This window comes from Littorina saxatilis, unplaced genomic scaffold (assembly GCF_037325665.1).
Source record: "Littorina saxatilis isolate snail1 unplaced genomic scaffold, US_GU_Lsax_2.0 scaffold_467, whole genome shotgun sequence".
NCBI lineage: Eukaryota > Metazoa > Mollusca > Gastropoda > Littorinimorpha > Littorinidae > Littorina > Littorina saxatilis.
In genome coordinates, this window is record NW_027127422.1 from 31,549 (window position 1) to 56,548 (window position 25,000).

At 44.0% G+C, this 25,000-nt stretch overlaps 2 protein-coding genes across 2 annotated transcripts; one reads left to right on the forward strand and one right to left on the reverse strand.

Moving 5' to 3' along the window:
- Window positions 1-2,606: 2,606 nt before the first annotated feature.
- Window positions 2,607-15,349, forward strand: LOC138955885 (protein SMIM7 homolog). The gene is made up of 5 exons (XM_070327395.1): window positions 2,607-2,774; window positions 4,401-4,442; window positions 11,314-11,366; window positions 11,777-11,867; window positions 13,456-15,349. Exons 1-5 carry the CDS (start codon window positions 2,749-2,751, stop codon window positions 13,469-13,471), a joined length of 228 nt encoding a protein of 75 aa, XP_070183496.1. The 5' UTR covers window positions 2,607-2,748; the 3' UTR covers window positions 13,472-15,349.
- A 4,431-nt stretch (window positions 15,350-19,780) lies between these two features.
- Window positions 19,781-23,020, reverse strand: LOC138955884 (trichohyalin-like). Its single transcript, XM_070327394.1, has one exon. It carries the CDS (start codon window positions 23,018-23,020, stop codon window positions 19,781-19,783), a length of 3,240 nt encoding a protein of 1,079 aa, XP_070183495.1.
- Window positions 23,021-25,000: the final 1,980 nt, after the last annotated feature.

Genomic DNA, 25,000 nt, shown 5'->3' on the forward strand with positions numbered 1-25,000 from the left:
TTAAAGCGAAATCGATGCACTTTCAGAGGAGATACTCCCAATCTAAATCTAATCAGAAGATTTCTAGCTTTAATATGTTTCAAAGCACTTAAATAGTTGGATAATGTTAGGGTTGATTTGAAGGTTCTGTACAGAGAGAAACGTTCACTTCCTTGTACATTTTCAAGCCAGGTTTGCTTGTAGGATGAAATAATTGTTTCTTTAAATTCTGTTAGGAACGCCCTCTCATCGCCAACACCTTGGTTTTCCCATACTTCATCAAAACCGTACATGTACAGAGTGTAACAGATCGATGTGTGTGTGTGTGTGTGTGTGTGTGTGTGAGAGAGAGAGAGAGAGAGAGAGAGAGAGACAGACAGACAGACAGACAGACAGACAGACAGACAGACAGACAGAGACAGAGACAGTGTTTTTGCAAATGTTGTGGGAGACTGTATGAACTAATTCTTGTTTCCTCAGTTGACATATTATAGTGTGCTTACAGTTTGATGTTTAGCAGGAAAGGTCCGGGGATCTGGTTGTCTGGTTCAAGAACAGCAAACTTCATCGTAGGCAGAACTATTGGCTTCTACGTCTTCCAATGAAAAAGATAAGTATAGCTTTCAATAAGAATGTTGTTTTTTTGCAAATGTTGTGTGAGATGTTAAGCCCTGGTTTAAAGATCTGGTTGTCTGGTTGAAGAACAGCAAATTTTAATCGTCGGCAGATCTTGTGATTTCTACATCTTCCCATGAAAAAGATAAGTATAGCTTTCAATAAGAATGTTGTTTTTTTGCAAATGTTGTGTGAGACTGTATGAACTAATTCTTGTTTCTTCTGTTGACAGATTAGTGTGCTTACTGTTTGATGTTAAGCAGGAAAGGTTTGAAGATCTGGTTGTCTTGTTGAAGACGAACAGCAAACTTTATCGTCGGCAGATCTTGTGAATTCTACATCTTCCCAGATTTTATGGACATGAACACTGGTCCTTCTCCAGCACCCTACTCTCACTTCTGGCTCCACTGACGAAAGCTGTTAGAGATAACAGCGGCCACACCCCGGTACACCGCTGTCACGAACTGACAACTCTGCCTGAACAATCCTCATTGCGGTCAATGTGCATGCGCTAACATGGGGAGATTACTCAGGTCGTGAACAACCTAACCCTAACCCTTACCCTTACCCTAACCCTTATCCTAATCCTAACCCTAATCCTAACCCTAACCCTAACCCTAACCCATGGTTCGTTAGGTCAAAGGGTCGCATTTTTTTATGTTCAAGATTGGCGCATGCGCATTGACCGCAATGAGAAGGATTGTTCAGCAGAGGTTTCAGTTCGTGACACCGCCTCTGCTGGCGGGCTAAACGACGTGAGAGGCTGATAACTTCGCATTGATGGATCAATGGTGGTAAGCAATCGCTGCGTTTAAGTATTATGTTCTTGCCAAAACTACAATGCGAAGTTATCAGCCTCTCACGTCGTTTAGCCCGCCAGCAGAGGCGGTGTCACGAAACTGCTATCAAGAACGCAGAATTGATTTTTTCTGAGTTTTTTTTAGCCGTAAGCGCCATGTTTATCGGAGCAGGAAACTCTTCCAGAGTGAGGCCCCTTTGTTGGTTTCACTGCGGCCGCATTGTGAACAGCAGTGGTTATGAGAAATTCGAAATGAGAAATGGCGCTTACGGCTAAAAAAAAAACGCTCAGAAAAATTCAATTCTGCGTTCTTAATAGCAGTTTCGTCCAGACTGGACTCCAGCTTTTGCTTTTCTTATTTTTCTCTATCGTCCAAGCCCATAAAATCGAACAAGGCGGATTGCGTTTGGATTTCCTTCTTTCAGATGACTGAGATTGCCCCCCTTGGATCGTTCCGTGTCAAGGCCAGTTGTACTGGCCGTGTGTTCAAGATGCCGCGCCGAAAGCCTTCAACACATCTGTGAATATCCGTTTAGACGGTCAGATCACCTCAGTTATCTCCCACAACACACGGCTCCGCTACACTCACACACACACACCGGCACACACACACACATGCACACACACACACACTATCGGTACACACGTCAGTCGTACACCCATACGCACACACTGGCTGAAACACACCACACACACACGATGACACTACACTCACACTCAAGGGCGGAGGTGGGGCCACCCAAACTTTTTTGCGCAAACTTGAAGGGGGTCCGGGGACATATATGCCCCCCCGGAATTTTGTTTTTTCAAGGAAGCAAAATGCTGCAATCTTGGGCCACCTGAACTCAGAAACTGTCATTTACTCATATCTCTCTCTCTCTCTCTCTTTCTCTCTCTCTCTCTCTCTCTCTCTCTCTCTCTCTCTCTCTCTCTCTCTCTTGTTTTTTTCACCCCTGAAAGCCCCCCCCCCCCCCCCCCCCCCCCCCCCTAAATCCGCCACTGACACTGCGCCACACACACACACACACACACACACACTGTGACACACCACTCTCTCTCACACACACACTGACGCAAGCCAGTGGTCATATGAGTTTAACTTTATTTTTTATTCATTCACTTTCCCCCCCACTATCATTTTTTTCGCATTCCAACGATCGCTTTGTTTGGCGAAGGTATAAGGGATAATACTCTTGTTGGCAAGATAGGGTGGCCTCCCTTGCTCCGCCATTTGCCTGTCAACGTGTTGGTAAACACGGGACCAACACAAACCTTTGACGACAAGTAGAGCCCAAGATTTTGTGACTTTCTCTCTACTGCAGCGTGATCGGTGTAAACATTCCCAACAAATCAACATGCTTTCGGAGATAGTTATTTGCGGGTGAGTTATGTAATAAATAGCTTGAGACGATGCAACAATACTGACAAAATCTAATGTCTGCTCATTTTTGGAACTTCGGAATTTGTTTGTTTTCCCTTTTGACTGTCTGAACCGACGCATGGAATACATGTATCTCTGAAGCAATTAGCAATGAAAATTACCAGCTTGCTGTTTGTCCAGTTATGTTGGCTTTCATTATGTCATTTTTAGCATCAGGGGCAATGACTGAGTGAATGAGTGCAGTTACTTCTCAAAGGCTGGGCAGAGAAATGGGGAATGCGCTTCAACGCCACCAAGTGCTATGTCATGAGCATCTCCCACGAACCACCCTCCACCTTCATGTACTCCCTCAACAACACCATCCTCAAAACTGTCCCTTCCAACCCATACCTAGGCATCCTATTTTCTGACAACCTCAAGTGGAGAAACCACATCAGCAGCATCCCCAAGAAAGCAAACTGTACTCTTGGTTTCCTTCGCAGAAACCTCCGCCACTGCCCGGCAGCCTGCAGACGAAATGCCTACCTGGCCCTCGTCTGACCCCTCCTTGAGTACGGAGCCGTAGTCTGGGACCCGTACCAGGGGCAGGACATCGATAGGATGGAACGCATACAGCGCACTGCAGCACGTTTCATCGCCAACGACTACCAATCAAGACGCCCTGGCTTTCTTACAGGCCTCCTGACACGCCACAACCTCCCGACGAGTACACCTCCGTCTGACTTTTTACTACAAGGTGGTTGAGGGGCTGACCAGTGCCGGCAATGCCTCCAGACAAATTCCTGACCCCTCATCGTGCTGGCCGCATGATTCGACCCAGAAGACAAACAGCAGACTACGTTGGTAGCAACCCCATAGACAATTACATAAAAAACAACAACAGGTGTTTCGCTGTACCACGCTGCAATACCGAACAATACAGACAGTCGTTTTTCCCACGATCCACAATAAAGTGGAATCACCTGGACAACATAGTTGTCCACTCAACCTCTACTGAGGCATTCAAGTCGGCGCTGACCACCAGCCGCCGCTAGACGACGTCGCTGCGCACACCCACCCGTCGCGCCAAAGCCAGCAATCTGGATGCTAGCGACATACCCTACAGATACAGATACAGATTTATGTAATAGCTACAACGACATTGATACAAATGTACCCCCTGCGGGTTAGGGGGAAGAATTTACCCGATGCTCCCCAGCATGTCGTAAGAGGCGACTAACGGATTCTGTTTCTTCTTTTACCCGTTGTTAAGTGTTTCTTGTATAGAATATAGTCAATGTTTGTAAAGATTTTAGTCAAGCAGTATGTAAGAAATGTTAAGTCCTTTGTACTGGAAACTTGCATTCTCCCAGTAAGGTCATATATATATTGTACTACGTTGCAAGCCCCTGGAGCAATTTTTTGATTAGTGCTTTTGTGAACAAGAAACAATTAACAAGTGGCTCTATCCCATCTCCCCCCTTTCCCCATCGCGATATAACCTTGAACGGTTGAAAACGACGTTAAACACCAAATAAAGAAAGAAAGATACAAATGTCTAGATCAGTAGACGGAAAGCCTGCTCATATCAAGTAGAACTGAAGCCGAGGGCACTGTTCACTAGCAGGTTTCTTGTCTTTGTTTCAGGACCTTACTGATGAATGCTGGTGCCATTCTCAACTTCAGACTGTAAGTAAAGAATTTCAGTAGTGTAGTACAGTGGTACCTCCCTTTACGACCCCTCTCTTTTACGGGTCTCTCAATATTAGGACCGACTTTTCTCTGACGGATTTTTTCTCCTTCTTTGTCTTAGTATTTCTCACCTCCATATTACGTCCCCCTCTCTGATACGACATACAACCGTCCATACGTGGACTTATAACGACTTTTCTCAAAATTATCACGGGTTTGGTTTACTCTAATTTATATCTCCAGTCGAGTGAGTAAGCGATACGTACACAAACACGTGCTGAAATTCTGTCCGTGTACAACATCACTTTGGCACGCAAACGGCTGAAGCCATGGTTTTTCGTTTCTATTTCAGGTCATTACTTTATTTTGAATAGATAAAGGTCATTCGCCAGATGTCTGCTTCATTTTGCAAAGAACTGTGCAGGAACTTCTACCTTTTAAACACGCAAAGTTACAGAAACGTTATGAAAGTAATCCGAACATCGAACCAAAACCGAAAGTTGTGGTGACGTCATGAAATTTTGCGATATGTATGTATGCAAAGCGCGTGACGTTAACATTTTCGGTCTAGCTAACAATGGCGGCCGACGAACACGGTTTTTAAATCTGGAAATGTTCTTGGTTTTCCCCGATCCGTGACCGAATGACGCGATATACAACCACGCGTTCGTTTGAATCAATAAATTCTCCTCAGAATCCCGTCAGTGAAGTTTGAAGGTGAGTAGTGGAGTGTCCTAAATTACTCAACTCTGTGGACAGTCCGTAGTGCAGTTATGTCCCTTGAATGAGCGAGTCAAGTTTCAAGTTTTGGCTACAATTTTCCATCAGTTTCAACACACTGCCGCGGTTCTTTACGTTTGCGTTTGGGACACTTTTCTTTATTTTTAACCAAGTCTTTGCTGGGTATCGTATGACTATATGTGCACGTCCTAGATACTGGGAAATACTATGGGTTGTCAACTTTGAATGACTGTCACAATATCTCTGAGCAATGGATGACAAAGGGGATGCTTTGATGTCAAAGGGGATGGATTTGACTTACTGTAACAACCAAGTTTGGGTTTCCAAACATTGCTGTGGGTTTTAAATGATTTAATTTTTAGCCAAAATGCCCCCAAAACAGCACCTAAAACTGGGACAAAAATACACCAGTCTGTGTTGCAGCTGTACATAATGGAGAATAAAGCTCTGTGAATTTTATTGTGATGTTTATGGGTCAGCTGAAGGATTATTCTCGACATACACACTCAAGAATTACATCTATTTTTCTTCTTCTGGGAGTTTGATCGGCAAAGAAAACACGTAATCGTGGGTTACCGTCGTTTCCGGTTTCAACTTCATCAAAAAATGCGATCTGCTGAACAAAGGAAACCTCAAAGTTATTCAAAGTCATTATTTATTTATTTCAACAACATTTAGGTTTTCAAAACACAGCACTACGGTATAGTAGGAAACAAATTTATTTCAGCTTATAATCGCACTTGAATGTACCCCACCCTTGTTTCGTTTCCATCTGTAACCCACGAAAGCATGGCCACAGCAGACGACAAATCCCGCATTGCCTATCACACACGCGTTGTGAGATCGCGGGAACACCGTCGAAAGTTCCATTCATGACGTTTGACCCGGTCATGTGAATAGACAATGAGAATTTATCCACCCAATCGTATTCGTTTCCGGTTTTTGAGACGTAACTCACGACAGACCACGCTGTATCTTCACTGTTTGAGACCTGTAAAATCTTTTTTGACAATTGTAGCATATATTCATCGACGAATTTTGCGATATTTTGCTGATTAAAGCTTGATCTGATGCAAAGTTTGAGCAGCACATGTGTTCTCATGATCGGCGCCATTATGAAATTTTCGATTCTTCTGCAACGCACGATCGACAATCGATTAATTCTCTCATTTAGGATTGTCGCTTATGGAAACTTGAAAATTTCAAACTTTCATGTATGCATAGTTATTTATCTATGTAGTCCACATGCAATAATCAAGTTTTAGTTCTTTTCTTTGGAAATAAAAGACATTACGAACTATGGTTTCCATGAAACTCACGACAGTATTATCTCTATACACATAAACCCAGTGAGCACAGATCGAAAACTTTTTGCTCACTTAAATCTTTCTATCATGTATTAAAACCCAAAAGGGTGCCCAAAACGCTAGTTGCTACATTTGACCTACAAAAAAAACTTTTGCGCCTGGACATTGCGTGGGTTACGGTTTCCACTTTCTACTTCGATCTAGTTAACTTATGGAAACTTGTAATTTCAAACTTTCATGTTTGCATATTTATTTATCAATGTTGTCCACATGCAAATTGCAATAATCAAGTTTTAGTTCTTTTCTTTGGAAATAAAAGACATTACAAACTATGGTTTCCATGTAACTCACGACAGTATTATCTCTATACACATAAACCCAGTGAACACAGATCGAAAACTTTTTGCTCACTTAAATCTTTCTATCATGTATTAAAACCCAAAAGGGTGCCCAAAAGGCTAGTTGCTACATTTGACCTACAAGAAAAACTTTTGCACCTGGAAATTGCGTGGGTTACGGTTTCCACTTTCTACTTCGATCTAGTTAACTTATGGAAACTTGTAATTTCAAACTTTCATGTTTGCATATTTATTTATCAATGTTGTCCACATGCCACATGCAATAACTGAGCTAAAGTTCTTTCCTGTGGGATATTGAAGCCTAAAGTGGAAACCATGTAACCCACGACATAGAGCGTACTGCATGTGTCTAATTGTCATTTCTAAAGAAACCCCGATATGAAAGGTCCTCTCTTTGACAGAAAAAGATACAGGCATGTCTTTTGCACTTAAAAAAGAGTATTTCACTCAATTCAGTCCTACTTTTTTTCCTGGTGTCCATGTCCCATAGTTGTGACCCAGTATCTAGGATGTGCACATATGATTAGTAGCTGGTATCGACATCGATGTGCATTTGCTTTGGGATCACATGCTTTTGTTCGACCTCAGTTTGTTTATTTCAAACCTTAACCCACGAGTAGTTATGGGGCTTGATTAAACAAGCAAGAAAACTGTGTGGGTAATTAATTGAATAGAAAACAGGTTACCATAATAGTTTAAGAAAAGAATAACATTACTTTGTGGGCGGCATCAATCAAAACGCCCGTGTCATTCCGGATCATTGACGGACCCGGACATAAAACAATCCTCCATGTACCCCTCCATATAACGACCGAATTTCGGTTACATTTTCAAAGTCGTTAGACAGAGGTACCACTGTACAAATGTACACTGGTCTAACGCAATATGTTCTGACCCTTGTGTTTTTGTATGTTAGTGTGGCAGAAGGGGTCCATGTTGACCAAAACTGGCAAAAGTGGGGGATTCCCTGCAGGTGGATTTCCTGTAACGTTTCGCAGATCTCGCCGAAAGTCATGTCATGCTTAGCAACCTAATAGCTAGAATCCATCGTACTCGCATGTTTGCTTGGCGCACCGTACGCAATTGACGCCACACGAAGGAAGGGAGATAAACGCACAAAACACTGGAGAAGATAAGGAAGAGTTACTGGGAATGGATGTACAGAAAAACCATAAAATTAAAAACCAAAATCGGTTCAGCGCAGCACGGTGAGAGCACGTGTTGAACATTTTCATCGACCAGATTGTGTCCGGGGTCTACCTGAATATGCCCACCAAATTTGAAGGAGATCCATCGAGAACTTTGGCCGTGTTTGGCCGTGCATCGCGAAGTGACAGAAAGACAGACAGACAGACAGACACACACAAGCCGTATATAGATACTAGATGAATACTCGCTTCGCCGGGTACCCGGCTTCGACGGGAAGAAGTAGAGCCGAATACCTGGCTTCGCCGGGGACCCGGCAAAGTACGCCGGCTTCGCCAGCGCACCGTACGAAGGAAGGGAGATAAACGCGCAAAACACTGGAGAAGATAAGTAGAGGTTACATGCCGAGTCTCAATGATTATTAAAAATAATGGTCGAAGTTAGCGGATCATGAAAAATGCGAGCTTTAGCGAGCTTTTTCATGACCGCGAACTGAGACCATTATTTTTTATAATCACTGAGACGAGGTGTGTAACCTCTTTATTCCTCCTTTCTTCAGTTATTCAAAGAAAAGAGGAGGTTTTTTGCGAAAGTTTGATCGAATCCTATTCAGTCAACCTGCGCAGGCGATCGATTAATGCGCGGTTGTATAGTTCCGTGCAAATCATTCCATTCTGTTAACACTTCTTGTCAGTTTTTCTATTTTGGACTAAAATCAAGTACACAGATATGCTGTTATTCTGCTGTGGCGGCAAAGGCAGATATTGTGAGTTCTGTATATGTTTTGGTATCGCTTAGGATAATGTTCTTTCGTCAAATGGGACTAGCAGACGAACTTTTGCACCCGTGTTCCAACGTTAAAAACTGTATGAAGTTCAGTTTTCTGGGGAAAATAGTGTATGAAACCGCTTTATGTTGTTTAAATTGATGAGATGTGTGCATTTGGTTGCGTGTGATCTGTTTATTGAATGAAATATTGTTGAAAACTGACCGTCGGATTGCAGTCTGTTGTCGAAGAAACTGAGTGAAAAGAAGGGGAACTACTCTTGTCGCTAGACAAAGTATGAGTTACTTGCTTGGGAAATTGCTTGTGATGAACGTTTGAGCACGGCAGATCTAGATTCAGAAAACAACCGAACTCATGGATTTTATATGGAGATTCATGTGTTCAGGCCTGTAGTTGTTAATTTAAATGCGGTATGTTTGTATTGTTTGCTCCAGAGATGTATACTTCGTACATTAGAGCATTCGGAACTTTTCAGTCGCAAAAAGTAGTACCGACACAGAACAACTTAACCCATTGCACTATCGAGGATTCAGGCTGTTGCTGGGTCGTTATTTGTTTGGTTGCTGGGTCATTATCGAAAAATAACTACCCCTACAAGTTTACAGAGGTAAAGAAGCAGAGGGGGGAATAAGGAAGAGTTACTGGGAATGGATGTACAGAAAAACCAAGATCGGTTCAGCGCTGCGCGCTGAGAGCACGTGTTGAAAATTTTCATCGACCAGATTGTGTTTTGGGTCTACCTGAATATGCCCACCAAATTTGAAGCAGATCCATCGAGAACTTTGGCCGTGCATCGCGAAGTGACCGACAGACAGACACAGACAAGCCGTATATATAGATATATAGATAGATATACTAGATGAATACCCGCTTCGCCGGGTACCCGGCTTCGCCGATTGACGCCACACGAAGGAAGGGAGATAAACGCGCAAAACACTGGAGAAGATAAGGAAGAGTTACTGGGAATGGATGTACAGAAAAACCATAAAAACCAAAATCGGTTCAGAGCACGTGTTGAACATTTTCATGTGTCCGGGGTCTACCTGAATATGCTCACCAAATTTGAAGCAGATCCATCGAGAACTTTGGCCGTGCATCGTGAAGTGACAGAAAGACAGACAGACAGACAGACAGACAGACAGACAGACACACACAAGCCGTATATATACTGAACGGCAAAAGTTAGGGACCGCCCTTGAACAAATCAGCTGACTTCATCTGTGCCAAACTCCTTGTTCCTAAGTTTATAAAACCAAATGGCTGTCAGGCCGTACACACCAGTGGGTGAGTAACAATGCTGTGTTAGCAGGAAACTTGCTCGGGATCCACGGAGGCCTGGCTAGGGCACGAGACAGAAACTGCTAAACTGCAAAAAGTGGACCATTTTTACGCTGGCGCGTGGGCAAGCCTGGGCGGGAAAGATGAAAAATTTGTTATGCACGTGCAGGGAGGATGTGTTGAGAGTGAACTGTTGTCACCAGTTAGGCTTTATAGCCCCGCGATTTTCCGCTAGCCACCATCTTCTCACTATGCCTCCCAGACGAAAGGTGACCACCTTCAACAAAGCCCGGGCCATCGCATGGCTGCAAGACGGCGTAAGCAAGCGAGAAGTGGGCAGACGACTTGGAGTGTCCCATTCTGTCGTGGTCAGGCTGCATCAGAAGTTCCAGGCCACCAACAGCGTTCTGGAGAGGCCCAGGTCAGGACGGCCTAAGAAGACAACACAGCGTGAAGATCGCTTCATCAGAAGACAAGCTCTGCAGCAGCGAGGCACCACTGCAAACATCATCAGGGGCCAGCTGAGGGTGGCAACAAACACCAACGTCAGCACGAAAACCACCCGCAAACGCCTGCACGAAGTTGGCCTGCGATCACGTCGTCCAGCTGTACGGCCACGATTGACAGCAGCTCATCGTCAGGCTCGTTTGGCGTTCTGTCACAACCATGCCAGGTGGACACGCCAGCAATGGGCCGATGTGCTGTTCAGCGATGAGTCCCGCTTTAATCTGCACCATCATGACGGTCGGGCTCGTGTGTGGAGGCGTCAGGGTGAGGGCCATCGAGCACCTGTGGGATGAGCTGGACAGGCGAGTGAGGAACAACCACCCACCCCCCAGGAACCTGCAGCAACTGCTTCAGTTCCTGCAAATCGAATGGCAGGCCATTCCTCAGGCCTTCTGCAGGAAGCTGGTAAACTCGATGCGTAACAGGACTGCAGAAGGCATCGCAAAACGCGGCGGACACACCCATTACTGAACTGTTCGGAACTTGCAAATTTTGTTTTCGACCCCCATGTTGTTTCAGAGCATGTTGACACGTAATGCGTGAATGAAATGTCACCATATTGTGGAAAAGGATCGCAGAGATAATGAATTAAACATGTTACAAATTTGATACAATTTTGTTGGGTGGTTTGGAAGCTGTGTTTGTTTGCGTAAGTGGTCCCTAACTTTTTCCTATGAGTATAGATATATATATAGATATGTGTACATCTATTTGAATCTTGATTTTGTCCTGGACTATTGCAGGAGAAAAAGCCATGATGAAGGGGCGTTTGGTGCAGTAGCGGATGCCACATTAGGTGAGTTTAGTGTCCCAATTTGGTCATGTAGATCTATTTAAATCACTAAGATACTTTGGAGAGAAACTAGAAGCATGAGTGAGACATGTACAATGTATGTATTTTAATACAGTACAGTGTGTGTTACTGTTAACCAACACTTTGCATATAATATTAACTTTCCATGAAAGTATTTGAGAAATAGCTTGCAGAATAAAACAAGCTCTGCTGAATGATGAAACCCTACCATAACATTTAAATTGCTTTTACTTCTTAAAGTTTCTGTGGCACTCTGTGTTTTTGAATTTGAGTGTGTGTGTGTCACTGTCAGAGAGAGGGGTGGGGGGGGGGGGGGAGACTCTGAGAGAAAGAGACAGAGATATGGACGACTGCATTACCTTTCTTTGATTCACTGCATCTTTGTCTGGCAGGAGACAAAGTGCGAGAGTTTCTGCTGAGTCTGCGAACAATGAGGGTCTTCATTGGGCTATGGAACGTCTTCATCATGTTTCTCATGCTTGTGTGAGTGAATTACTTTTTTTTTTAAATGAGGGCCTGCGTGGGCTACAGACTTGATTTTTTTCTGACAACATGGATGCAATATTTCATGCACCGGGTAACACACATACACATGTACGTATAGATGGCTCTAGTCTTAGGATAAGGATAAGGATCATGTAGTTTTGTGAGACTACGCTCATGGAAATTTGGGTTGCTTTGTCTCTGGGGAAAGTGAGCTGCCATACAGTACAGCGCTACCCAATTTTTGTCTTGCGTACTTTTGTGATAATAAGCTCGTCAAGCATACTCCCACATGCTTTAATAGATGCTAGCTATAGCATTGTGTAGGTTTTTGTTGTTTTTGCGTTTGGGATATATGGCAAATTCGGTTACTTTTTAGGGATGATGGATAATGATCGTAGCCAGTAATGCACCCTTTGCAATACCTCAGTATTCTGCTTCATGTATTCAGTTTCTTTGTGAGGATGAAAGCTAGTGAGGATATCCCTGCGTACAGAAATGAGCTTGTGATTTTCTGAAAATCTGAGATTCCTTGAACGGTCCGAACTGTCTTTAATTAGTTTTAAAAAAAGAACAAAAAGTGCAAAGAAACATGAAATAAAGAAAGACAGAGGGAAGCAACAAAAAAAAGACAGGCAGGCAGGCAGAATGAAACAAAAAGTAAGGAAGAAAGAAACAAAAGAAGTCCAAACTTACGAAGAAACAAACAAACACAAAACCCGCCTCTTATATTATAACCTAACGACATACCAGACAGCCAACCATTAAACCTGCTACCTTATCAGGGTAATCTTTCTGACTTAAAATCAGCGCAGAGAAATGTATAATATGGTACAATGTAGTTAAACACTATCAATGATAATTACTTAAATATGCCAGTAGTTATGGCAGTAAGTTCTGCCGGTGTCATCTGTTTGGAACGAATCGGGAATATAACAGTTGGAGGGGAGATCGAGAGGGATGACGTTAAAACAAAAGCTAAGTTTTTACACATGGGGTGTTGCTTAATTACTATGGTTACAGTATAGTTTTACTGAGTACCAGATTAAATATTTCACTCTCAGACATTCGAGCTCTTGCTGAGTCATGTTCTGATAATTATATACAGTATCTAAAAGTAAAACTGTCATGTTTGCAAATTCTCCGAGGGTGTGATTGCTAAGTAATGTGAGGAGTTATGTCCCTTGGTGTGTGTGCTGGTTGCCAGACTTTCTTGTAATGGTGGACATTCTAGTTATTCAGTTTTTGTTGTTTATAAAAATGTTAGTTCATTTGTTTTGTTTTGTATGTGTTGTTTTTAAAATAAGATTGGTACAGAACAGCTATGGCAAATGCATCCTACAGGGATATTTATCTTCTTTCTTTTTCTTCTTCAAATAACTTGTTCCAAGAAAAGTCAGAAGGAGATTAGCTGACATTATTTTTCACATGAATACTTGTATATATATATACACACATACATTATACCCAGCCACATAGGCACTGATCCCTCACGGTCATTGTGGCTTAATTAATATTATTAAAACTGTACATTATGCATGAAGTTATTATAGTCACTGAAACGTTTTTTGCACCCTTTTGATTACAGGTTCTTTGCACACTGAAACAGGATGAAGGGAAAGCCACGGGATTCATAACCATCACAGATCATTATCAGCAGGATAGTCCTCATATTCTCGGCATGAATAGAGACACATTAACAACAGTGATGTGTCACCATGGTGTGAAAAACCACACTGGACTGCCAAAAAGAGTGTGGTGTGTTACTGATTGTGCGTTGGGGGGTACCTTTATCTCTCGCAGTATCTTTGTTTATTTTGAGGGATGTTATTGACAGTAAAGTCATGAGTAGAATTAGGTTAGAAGATTAGAGTGCCTGTTTTTCACACAGAATTTTTTTCTATTTGGTTACTTAGTGTATTTTTTCTCCCAATGATTTTCTTCAGGGTGTCTGTGTTGAACTTATAGGAAGTTTTAGACAGTTGTGTTTTTGAGTCACTTGAGAAAAAGTGACTCTATGTAATCGGTCAGTGTTAGTCTGTCCGGCCGGCCGGCCGTCCGTAGACACCACCTTAACGTTGGACTTTTCTCGGAAACTATCAAAGCGATCGGGCTCATATTTTGTTTAGTCGTGACCTCCAATGACCTCTACACTTTAACGATGGTTTCGTTGACCTTTGACCTTTTTCAAGGTCACAGGTCAGCGTCAAAGGAAAAATTAGACATTTTATATCTTTGACAAAGTTCATCGGATGTGATTGAAACTTTGTAGGATTATTCTTTACATCAAAGTATTTACATCTGTAGCCTTTTACGAACGTTATCAGAAAAACAAGGGAGATAACTAGCCTTTTCTGTTCGGCAACACACAACTTAACGTTGGGCTTTTCTCGGAAACTATAAAAGTGACCGGGCTCAAATTTTATGTGAACGTGACTCATTGTGTTGTGAATAGCAATTTCTTCCTGTCCATCTGATGCCTCATATAATATTCAGAACTGCGAAAGTGACTCGATCGAGCGTTTGCTCTTCTTGTTGAGACAGACAAATATTGAACTGCTAACTCGACCCCCATCACCTGTGGTGCGAGGTACGGTTAAAGAAACAATCAGACCTACTTTATCACAGTAGGTGCTATGTTCATGTGGTTTAAATGTACACCTACATTTGTGCCCTCAGAACTGTGTTGCAAAAATCATTTCTGTGTGTGTGTGTGTGTGTGTGTGTGTGTGTGTGTGTGTGTGTGTGTTCATCACATGCATTTTGTTTGTGTCTTTCATTTATACAGAAAGTTGTGAATACAATGTATGGTTACACAGCTTTTGTCACATTATTGCTTGGTCTTCATCCTTGTGTATATGAATCCTCACTTCCAAGATATTTATACTGCAGTACACTATTGCTTGTTTGGAGTGTGATGAGTGTGTGTGTGCATGCGTGCGTATATGTATGTGTGTGTGTGTGTGTGAGTGTGTGTGTTGGAGGTGTGGTACGTTTTGATACATACATAATTGTGTGTGTGTGTGTGTGTTAGAGAGAGAGAGAGAGAAAGAGAAGGAGAGAGATTCAGTTTCTCAGTGCTGTCGTGGACGCTGATCAAAGACTAAAGAGAAGGAGAGAGTGGGTGAATTTTCTTGGTAGCAGCCACTCAATATTTATGCAATGATACACTTCTTCCTGTCAATATGTACATGTATTATTTATAACCCTGACAGTAAATGCCATGTTTCCTATTACGTGTGTGATGGCTATGTCAACTGTACTGTCATGGCGGTCACTGTGTGGGGGTAACAATCAATGGAGATTTGTCTGGGAAGGTTTGTTGAGAATGATGTGCATGCATGAGAACTACTATGATCGGTGGACTTATTTCTCTGGTCACGGCATATATACAAAATCAGGATTTACTTGTCTGCTTGGGCCCAGAAATGATCATTCATTTTCTATCTGTGTGGTTTACAATAAAAGGAGTTTACACGACATCAGTGCATTCCTTGTTGTTATCTGCTAGATCCTGGATTAGGTTATACCTGTTGTATGATCCAGGGGGATTGATTGACTCTGTATGTGTGTGTGTGTGTCTGTGTGTGTGAATTGGTTCGCTTTAACGTGTCTGAATAAGGAATACAAAATATCTGGTCAAATCTTACCTGAAGAGGTTCAGTTAGTCTAATATATCCTCTCGAACCAATCCAGCCCCAAACACATAAACTTGGTCGGCTACAGTAAACTTGAGGGAAAGGGTATCTGTGCTCGTTTTACCACTACAGTGAAACTCCCCTTTTCCATAGCATTTGGTCTATGCCTTTTCGAACACTCTAATCCAAGACCCCCTCCCTTCACCCACACACAGATGCACAGACCCTGAACCCTGGATCCCCACCTGCTGCCCCCCCCCCCCCCCCCCCCCCCCCCTCGATCCCTCCAGGGTAAACTAGAAAGAGATTAAGCTGACATATGATTGTGTGAATTACGGCAGTACACCTTAATTAAAGGTATCCAGTGCGGGGGAAAATCTCGAAACACCCATCAAGACTAAAAAAAATCGATCACTAAGATTGACAGAGTCGAGTGACAAGAGACGAACGAACACAGACAGAGCAACAAACCAGCAAGCACAAACTATTCCAATGTTGTTTTTCTTCTCTCAGTCGTGAATATTAGGAACCAGATATCTGATACCCCGTCCGGTTCCCTCTCTGAATGGCAAACCCACGAGGGAGAGACAACAGATACAGTTGTAGCTGATTAGAGTTTTATCATGAATAATTTGCATGCTGAGTTCTGACATTGTCCCGTATTCCAACCTCGACACATTCTGCAGCACACAAGTTCATTGTACCAGCCCCAGGGTAAAGTACGGGCCGTCCCGAAGCCAGATATGTGGCCGTTCTAATCCGTGTTTTTGTTCTTTGAAACGATTAATTTGAGCTTAAAATAATTATTACCCCCGCCACGAAACCACACAGACACACACACGCACGTACGCACACTCACACGCACACTCACACACGCACGCACACACAAACACACAAACACACACACACACGCAAACAAACACACACACACAAACACACACACACACACACACACACACACAATAAACAAACAACAAGTCGCGTAAGGCGAAAATACAACATTTAGTCAAGCTGTCGAACTCACAGAATGAAACTGAACGCAATGCAATTTTTCAGCAAGACCGTATACTCGTGGCATCGTCAGTCCACCGCTCGTGGCAAAGGCAGTGAAATTGACAAGAAGAGCGGGGAAGTAGTGCATGCGCTGAGAAGGATAGCACGCTTTTCTGTACCTCTCTTCGTTTTAACTTTCTGAGCGTGTTTTTAATCCAAACATATCATATCTATATGTTTTTGGAATCAGGAACCGACAAGGAATAAGATGAAAGTGTTTTTAAATTGATTTCAAAAAATTAATTTTGATCATAATTTTTATATTTTTAATTTTCAGACCTTGTTTTTAATCCAGATATAACATATTTATATGTTTTTGGAATCAGAAAATGATGAAGAATAAGATGAACGTAAATTTGGATCGTTTTATAAAAGAACATATTTTATTTTACAATTTTCAGATTTTTAATGACCAAAGTCATTAATTAATTTTTAAGCTACCAAACTGATATGCAATACCGAAGTCCGGCCTTCGTCGAAGATTGCTTGGCCAAAATTTCAATCAATTTGATTGAAAAATGAAGGTGTGACAGTGCCACCTCAACTTTTACAAAAAGCCGGATATGACGTCATCAAAGGTATTTATCGAAAAAAAGAAAACAACATCCGGGGATATCATTCCCAGGAACTCTCATGTCAAATTTCATAAAGATCGGTCCAGTAGTTTGGTCTGAATCGCTCTACACACACACACGCACAGACACACACACACACACACAGACGTGCACACACACACACACACACACACACACACACACACACACACACACACACATACACCACGACCCTCGTCTCGATTCCCCCTCTATGTTAAAACATTTAGTCAAAACTTGACTAAATGTAAAAAGAACAATGACCTAAAATTCGAAATCAACACACATAAAAATAAATAATGAATCATAATTGAGTGTAAAACCCGACTAAAAAATATAATGTAGTACGCATGCAAAGCAAACCGCTTCAGGCGCGTTACAGGCACAGTCCTTCCATACAAAACAATACTGCTCACCAAACCGCTTCAGGCGCGTTACAGGCACAGTCCTTCCATACAAAACAGTACTGCTCACCAAACCGCTTCAGGCGCGTTACAGGCACAGTCCTTCCATACAAAACAGCACTGCTCACCAAACCGCTTCAGGCGCGTTACAGGCACAGTCCTTCCATACAAAACAGCACTGCTCACCAAACCGCTTCAGGCGCGTTACAGGCACAGTCCTTCCATATAAAACAGTACTGCTCACCAAACCCGTATCTGGCCAGACTTTTACAACGAATAAGATAATCCCTCCACTCAGACACATTCCACAGATTAATTGCATGGATGCTTCAAGTGAAAGTTCATGTTTATGAATTTAATTCGCTACCTCTAGTCACGGTCAGTTGATTTTTAAGGCAAGTGTCTGAGTCGGAGGCATGGTATTATCCCAGGTAACAAAAAGCCATGACAGATTTGATATGGTCACGCGAATCGTAGGCGCAGGAAGGATTTTGCCTTTTAAAACAGAAAACAGTCACTTCTGCTGCACACAAATTCCACGTCCAAACCTCGAGTTGAAGTTGTCATTCTTCTCGCGTAAACCACCATGTCAGTTTACATTGGACATGAGCATCCTAGCTTCTGCTTGGACACATACAGACACTCTACAGCCTTCTTGTTTTCTGTGGGATTTTGTATTGCTGTTATTTTCTCTCTCCTTGTGTTGTTGCTGTTGCTAAATCAACTTCCAAACTGACACAGGTGTTAATCTGAGAAATGAAGTAAGATGTATAGTTGGAGCTGTTTTCTGGTGAACTTCATCTTAAGTCCGAGGGACATTCGCTGTTCTCTAATTTAAACACATATGCAACTGACTCGAAAATGGTTCGCTATTATGCTGATTATTTTAATTACTATAATCAAGAAAACAAGCTGCAAGCTCCCAGAGCCGGATTAGAGTACCAGTTCTGTTCATCGACTTATTTCAAGTTTCAATGCTGGCAAATTATCCATAAAGCTAACAGAAGAAATACGGTTGAATTAAAGGCTGCCATATTTGTAGCGTTATTTAATTAATTCATATTGTTTACATGTGCCAATAATGTTGTAAAACTGTGACCTAAGGGGATATAATAACGATTGGCTGTAGCTTTCGAACACAGAAAAAATTATTGATGTTCATGGTATTGCAAAGTGGTGTTGATAGTGTCAAATGTAAACAGAACAGTCTCAACGTGAAAGTGGATGTTTTCCGGAAATTGCAAAGTTAACAAGAATACAGAAAAGTGGGCTTTCCTGCTTAGCACAATACGCTACCGCGCTAATCTGGCGTGTCAATATCACTACGTTTTGCACGTGGAAGGTGAGCGATTTCCTTCACGCGGGGATTGACGAAGCTGTACTGTCTTGGTGAAAATATACAGTGCGTTCAGTTTCATTCCGTCAGTTCGACAGCTTGACTAAATCATAGACCATTTTATCCTCCATGACTAAATGTAGTAATTTCGCCTTGCGCGACTTGATGAAGCAAGGAGTCCATTTTCTCTTCTCAGCAGATTTAGTGGCCTGTGTTGACGGTCTAAAAATAGCCCAAGTCCTGGAGAACTGTTGCTAAACAATGCAATAAAGAATTAATTATTAATTTTCTCGTAATTGGTAAGGACTTCAAACCTAAAACTTTGCAGGAAGCTTAATTTATACATCCCCGCAACGATGGGAAAAGCCCTGGAAGTAATTAAACAAATTAAATAGGACTATATGTCAGCCTTTAAGGTACTCAACTCTTTACTCCAGGAAATGCGTGCAACCCTTTTCCAATTCTCAGGGGCAACACTTTAAAGTAGGACGGACACGAAAACGAAGACATGGACAGTGCATGAAAGATAACAGTCTTCAAAGTTTATCCAAATTACAGAGCGCTAAACTTGAAGATTTGAATACAATTCAAACACTGATTCTAAAGTATATTCAGTCAGGTTTGTGAATCATGGGTTACTACCTCTGTAACACACATGTTCCATATTCCAACTCATAAGAGGAATTAGCAAGATCAAATGTACATCGTTCAGAAGTAACAATCAATCAGAAAATGAGACTTTTCATTATGACAGCTACATGCAACTTCCGGTAAACTAAGCTAAAAAAAAACCGGTGCGCATGCGTGGCCGAAACTTGGTGATCGACGCAGAAAATTGACTTGTTGCTCAAAGATGATGATATAATGTGTGTTCAGCATTTGCTGTTGTCTAGTTAACTGTTCCAAAACACGACTGGCGAATGAGTGCGAGACAAAACAAGACAGCGATCTGTTTATTTATGTGGTTTGGTGGTCGCTTCTGGTTTGGTGCTCTTCGTGACCTTCCTAGATCCTGCGTGTCTTCATGGCGCTGTCTCTGTGTTGGTGCTCTTCGTGACCTTCCTAGATCCTGCGTGTCTTCATGGCGCTGTCTCTGTGTTGGTGCTCTTCGTGACCTTCCTAGATCCTGCGTGTCTTCATGGCGCTGTCTCTGTGTTGGTGCTCTTCGTGACCTTCCTAGATCCTGCGTGTCTTCATGGCGCTGTCTCTGTGTTGGTGCTCTTCGTGACCTTCCTAGATCCTGCGTGTCTTCATGGCGCTGTCTCTGTGTTGGTGCTCTTCGTGACCTTCCTAGATCCTGCGTGTCTTCATGGCGCTGTCTCTGTGTTGGTGCTCTTCGTGACCTTCCTAGATCCTGCGTGTCTTCATGGCGCTGTCTCTGTGTTGGTGCTCTTCGTGACCTTCCTAGATCCTGCGTGTCTTCATGGCGCTGTCTCTGTGTTGGTGCTCTTCGTGACCTTCCTAGATCCTGCGTGTCTTCATGGCGCTGTCTGTGTGTTGGTGCTCTTCGTGACCTTCCTAGATCCTGCGTGTCTTCATGGCGCTGTCTGTGTGTTGGTGCTCTTCGTGACCTTCCTAGATCCTGCGTGTCTTCATGGCGCTGTCTGTGTGTTGGTGCTCTTCGTGACCTTCCTAGATCCTGCGTGTCTTCATGGCGCTGTCTCTGTGTTGGTGCTCTTCGTGACCTTCCTAGATCCTGCGTGTCTTCATGGCGCTGTCTCTGTGTTGGTGCTCTTCGTGACCTTCCTAGATCCTGCGTGTCTTCATGGCGCTGTCTCTGTGTTGGTGCTCTTCGTGACCTTCCTAGATCCTGCGTGTCTTCATGGCGCTGTCTGTGTGTTGGTGCTCTTCGTGACCTTCCTAGATCCTGCGTGTCTTCATGGCGCTGTCTGTGTGTTGGTGCTCTTCGTGACCTTCCTAGATCCTGCGTGTCTTCATGGCGCTGTCTGTGTGTTGGTGCTCTTCGTGACCTTCCTAGATCCTGCGTGTCTTCATGGCGCTGTCTCTGTGTTGGTGCTCTTCGTGACCTTCCTAGATCCTGCGTCTCTTCATGGCGCTGTCTCTGTGTTGGTGCTCTTCGTGACCTTCCTAGATCCTGCGTGTCTTCATGGCGCTGTCTCTGTGTTGGTGCTCTTCGTGACCTTCCTAGATCCTGCGTGTCTTCATGGCGCTGTCTCTGTGTTGGTGCTCTTCGTGACCTTCCTAGATCCTGCGTGTCTTCATGGCGCTGTCTCTGTGTTGGTGCTCTTCGTGACCTTCCTAGATCCTGCGTGTCTTCATGGCGCTGTCTCTGTGTTGGTGCTCTTCGTGACCTTCCTAGATCCTGCGTGTCTTCATGGCGCTGTCTCTGTGTTGGTGCTCTTCGTGACCTTCCTAGATCCTGCGTGTCTTCATGGCGCTGTCTCTGTGTTGGTGCTCTTCGTGACCTTCCTAGATCCTGCGTGTCTTCATGGCGCTGTCTCTGTGTTGGTGCTCTTCGTGACCTTCCTAGATCCTGCGTGTCTTCATGGCGCTGTCTCTGTGTTGGTGCTCTTCGTGACCTTCCTAGATCCTGCGTGTCTTCATGGCGCTGTCTGTGTGTTGGTGCTCTTCGTGACCTTCCTAGATCCTGCGTGTCTTCATGGCGCTGTCTCTGTGTTGGTGCTCTTCGTGACCTTCCTAGATCCTGCGTGTCTTCATGGCGCTGTCTGTGTGTTGGTGCTCTTCGTGACCTTCCTAGATCCTGCGTGTCTTCATGGCGCTGTCTCTGTGTTGGTGCTCTTCGTGACCTTCCTAGATCCTGCGTGTCTTCATGGCGCTGTCTCTGTGTTGGTGCTCTTCGTGACCTTCCTAGATCCTGCGTGTCTTCATGGCGCTGTCTCTGTGTTGGTGCTCTTCGTGACCTTCCTAGATCCTGCATGTCTTCATGGCGCTGTCTCTGTGTTGGTGCTCTTCGTGACCTTCCTAGATCCTGCGTGTCTTCATGGCGCTGTCTCTGTGTTGGTGCTCTTCGTGACCTTCCTAGATCCTGCGTGTCTTCATGGCGCTGTCTCTGTGTTGGTGCTCTTCGTGACCTTCCTAGATCCTGCGTGTTTTCATGGCGCTGTCTCTGTGTTGGTGCTCTTCGTGACCTTCCTAGATCCTGCGTGTCTTCATGGCGCTGTCTCTGTGTTGGTGCTCTTCGTGACCTTCCTAGATCCTGCGTGTCTTCATGGCGCTGTCTCTGTGTCGGTGCTCTTCGTGACCTTCCTAGATCCTGCGTGTCTTCATGGCGCTGTCTCTGTGTTGGTGCTCTTCGTGACCTTCCTAGATCCTGCGTGTCTTCATGGCGCTGTCTCTGTGTTGGTGCTCTTCGTGACCTTCCTAGATCCTGCGTGTCTTCATGGCGCTGTCTCTGTGTTGGTGCTCTTCGTGACCTTCCTAGATCCTGCGTGTCTTCATGGCGCTGTCTCTGTGTTGGTGCTCTTCGTGACCTTCCTAGATCCTGCATGTCTTCATGGCGCTGTCTCTGTGTTGGTGCTCTTCGTGACCTTCCTAGATCCTGCGTGTCTTCATGGCGCTGTCTCTGTGTTGGTGCTCTTCGTGACCTTCCTAGATCCTGCGTGTCTTCATGGCGCTGTCTCTGTGTTGGTGCTCTTTGTGACCTTCCTAGATCCTGCATGTCTTCATGGCGCTGTCTCTGTGTTGGTGCTCTTCGTGACCTTCCTAGATCCTGCGTGTCTTCATGGCGCTGTCTCTGTGTTGGTGCTCTTCGTGACCTTCCTAGATCCTGCGTGTCTTCATGGCGCTGTCTCTGTGTTGGTGCTCTTCGTGACCTTCCTAGATCCTGCGTGTCTTCATGGCGCTGTCTCTGTGTTGGTGCTCTTCGTGACCTTCCTAGATCCTGCGTGTCTTCATGGCGCTGTCTCTGTGTTGGTGCTCTTCGTGACCTTCCTAGATCCTGCGTGTCTTCATGGCGCTGTCTCTGTGTTGGTGCTCTTCGTGACCTTCCTAGATCCTGCGTGTCTTCATGGCGCTGTCTCTGTGTTGGTGCTCTTCGTGACCTTCCTAGATCCTGCGTGTCTTCATGGCGCTGTCTCTGTGTTGGTGCTCTTCGTGACCTTCCTAGATCCTGCATGTCTTCATGGCGCTGTCTCTGTGTTGGTGCCATGAATGTGCGTTATCAGGTCATTGGATTCATCGCAAGGCGGCTTTGCGTGAGTCTCCGTGTACATTGTGTCTGGTTAGAGGGTTGGCCGAGTGGGAGCAATAATGCAACGGAAAGAGGCTCTTGTGCCTACCCCAGGCTACATAGATAGGTGTCTATGGTGTCTTAAAGCTGTTGCTAAAGCCGGGTTGCTGCAAGTGCTATGTTCACATTTTGACCGATGAGAAAGATGGGATGGGACCATGAATGTAACGGAAAAGGACTGTTGTACCTATTCCAGACTGCATGGATCAATAGTTCGATACTTAAATGTGCCAAATGACCCAAGATCGGTGACTGTAGAGCAACAAGGGTCATCCTCGACGTCTCCCCTCAAACTTTCTTTTTCATTTGCAGATGATTACAGTGTTACTGTCCATGACAAGAATTGACATTGCCATATTTTTCACCCAGAATTAGTTTGCACCGTGGTTTACTTCGTGCAAAAGGCAGTCGAGGGGTAAGCCTGCAGCTCCGCAGTCTTTGGATTGCCCGAAAACGGATACGATCAGTGCCAGAGTTATATTGGTCACTGACCTAGTGGCCCAGTGGCATGGTTGTCAACGTCACAGTGGTCCATCGCCATTGTGCAATATCCTCAGATTCCGCTCCCAGCACACTCCAGTATGGAAGAATCCATTCCCAAGATTAACAGCGGAACATGTGGTTTATAGGCGAATCAGTATACACTCGCCCCACAGGAAAGATTCCTTTTATGAAATGAACAGCAGAACATGTAACTTATGCGCGACACGCGCTCCTATCATAGAAGAACCCATTGATACAACTAAAACAGCTACATGCGAAAGTCATGGCCGAATGTCACGCTCCCCAAGCAAAAAGGAACCCATTGATACAATTAAACAGCTAAACACGAGCCTCTGGCGCGAATATCTACACTCACAACGGCAAAGTCACCGAGACCGTACTTAGAAAATTGCCAGGACTCAGATCGCCACCAAGTCTGACATCACGTTCTTTCAGGACGTCAATTTTCTCCGACCGCCGACACGTGTCTAAGTAACGTGTCTTTCTGTCCCCCAGAATCGTATGTACCTGGTGTGAGTGTATTGCGGCTTATATGGATACACGGACGGTGCAAAAGCAATCGCGAAAAAGCCAAGCAGTATACGATGTCTGCTGGCAAAGGTGCAGTCAAAAGGGTTTACTGTTGGAGGGGAGAATGCACATTGTAAAATGGATGAAATGGCTTCGATCGTGAAAGCTTTTTCTGTGAGTAGTTTTAAGGAATTTGAAAGTAAGAAGGCATGTATTATGAACGATGATTCGTTCCTTTTTCCTTTGGCAAGATGCCTTTGACATAGACTGGGTTGTCTCAGTGTCATCTTGTTTTTTTTCCCCGTCACAAATAGAGAGAGAGAGAGAGAGAGAGAGAGAGAGAGAGAGAGAGAGAGAGAGAGAGAGAGAGAGAGAGAGAGAGAGAGAGAGAGAGAGAGAGAGAGAGAGAGAGAGAGAGAGAGAGAGAGAGAGAGGTATCAAAATATCCATATAATTTAGAGGAAGAGTTCTGAAACTTGCAATGATGTGTAAAGTTTGGTTTTACAGTCATTGCATGAAGTGGGTCCAAATTGTGTCAAACATCAGAACATTTGTCTACTTTTCTAGAAATGTTGCCTCCCACATTCCCACAGGGACGCTGCCCCTTGACTCGATACCGCCGGTGACTTTACGCCCCATTGGAACGTCGGCCTTTCCTCCAAGATTGTCCCGAATTTCATCCCTGAAAACGTTTGGGATCAGTCTGGCCTGACCTTAGATAAGACGGCCAATGAAGAAATACCGGCGAAGAAGACGCAAATGTCTGGTAATTGTTAACTGGTACTCTTTGGTTGGTCATTCGTGCAGTCTACGTCTACTTGGGTCAGACAAACTTTGGACCAGGTCCAGAGTGTCTCAGAGCGATTGTGTCTAACACCATTTCCA

What these genes read in the sequence shown, in the direction of transcription:
- LOC138955884 (XM_070327394.1), bottom strand. Translation starts at nt 23,020, where the DNA reads ATGGCACCAACACAGAGACAGCGCCATGAAGACATGCAGGATCTAGGA.
- LOC138955885 (XM_070327395.1), top strand. Translation starts at nt 2,749, where the DNA reads ATGCTTTCGGAGATAGTTATTTGCGG. An exon ending in TCGGAGATAGTTATTTGCGG is followed by an intron (nt 2,775 to 4,400) that starts GTGAGTTATGTA and finishes TCTTTGTTTCAG; the next exon opens with GACCTTACTGATGAATGCTG. An exon ending in GCCATTCTCAACTTCAGACT is followed by an intron (nt 4,443 to 11,313) that starts GTAAGTAAAGAA and finishes GGACTATTGCAG; the next exon opens with GAGAAAAAGCCATGATGAAG.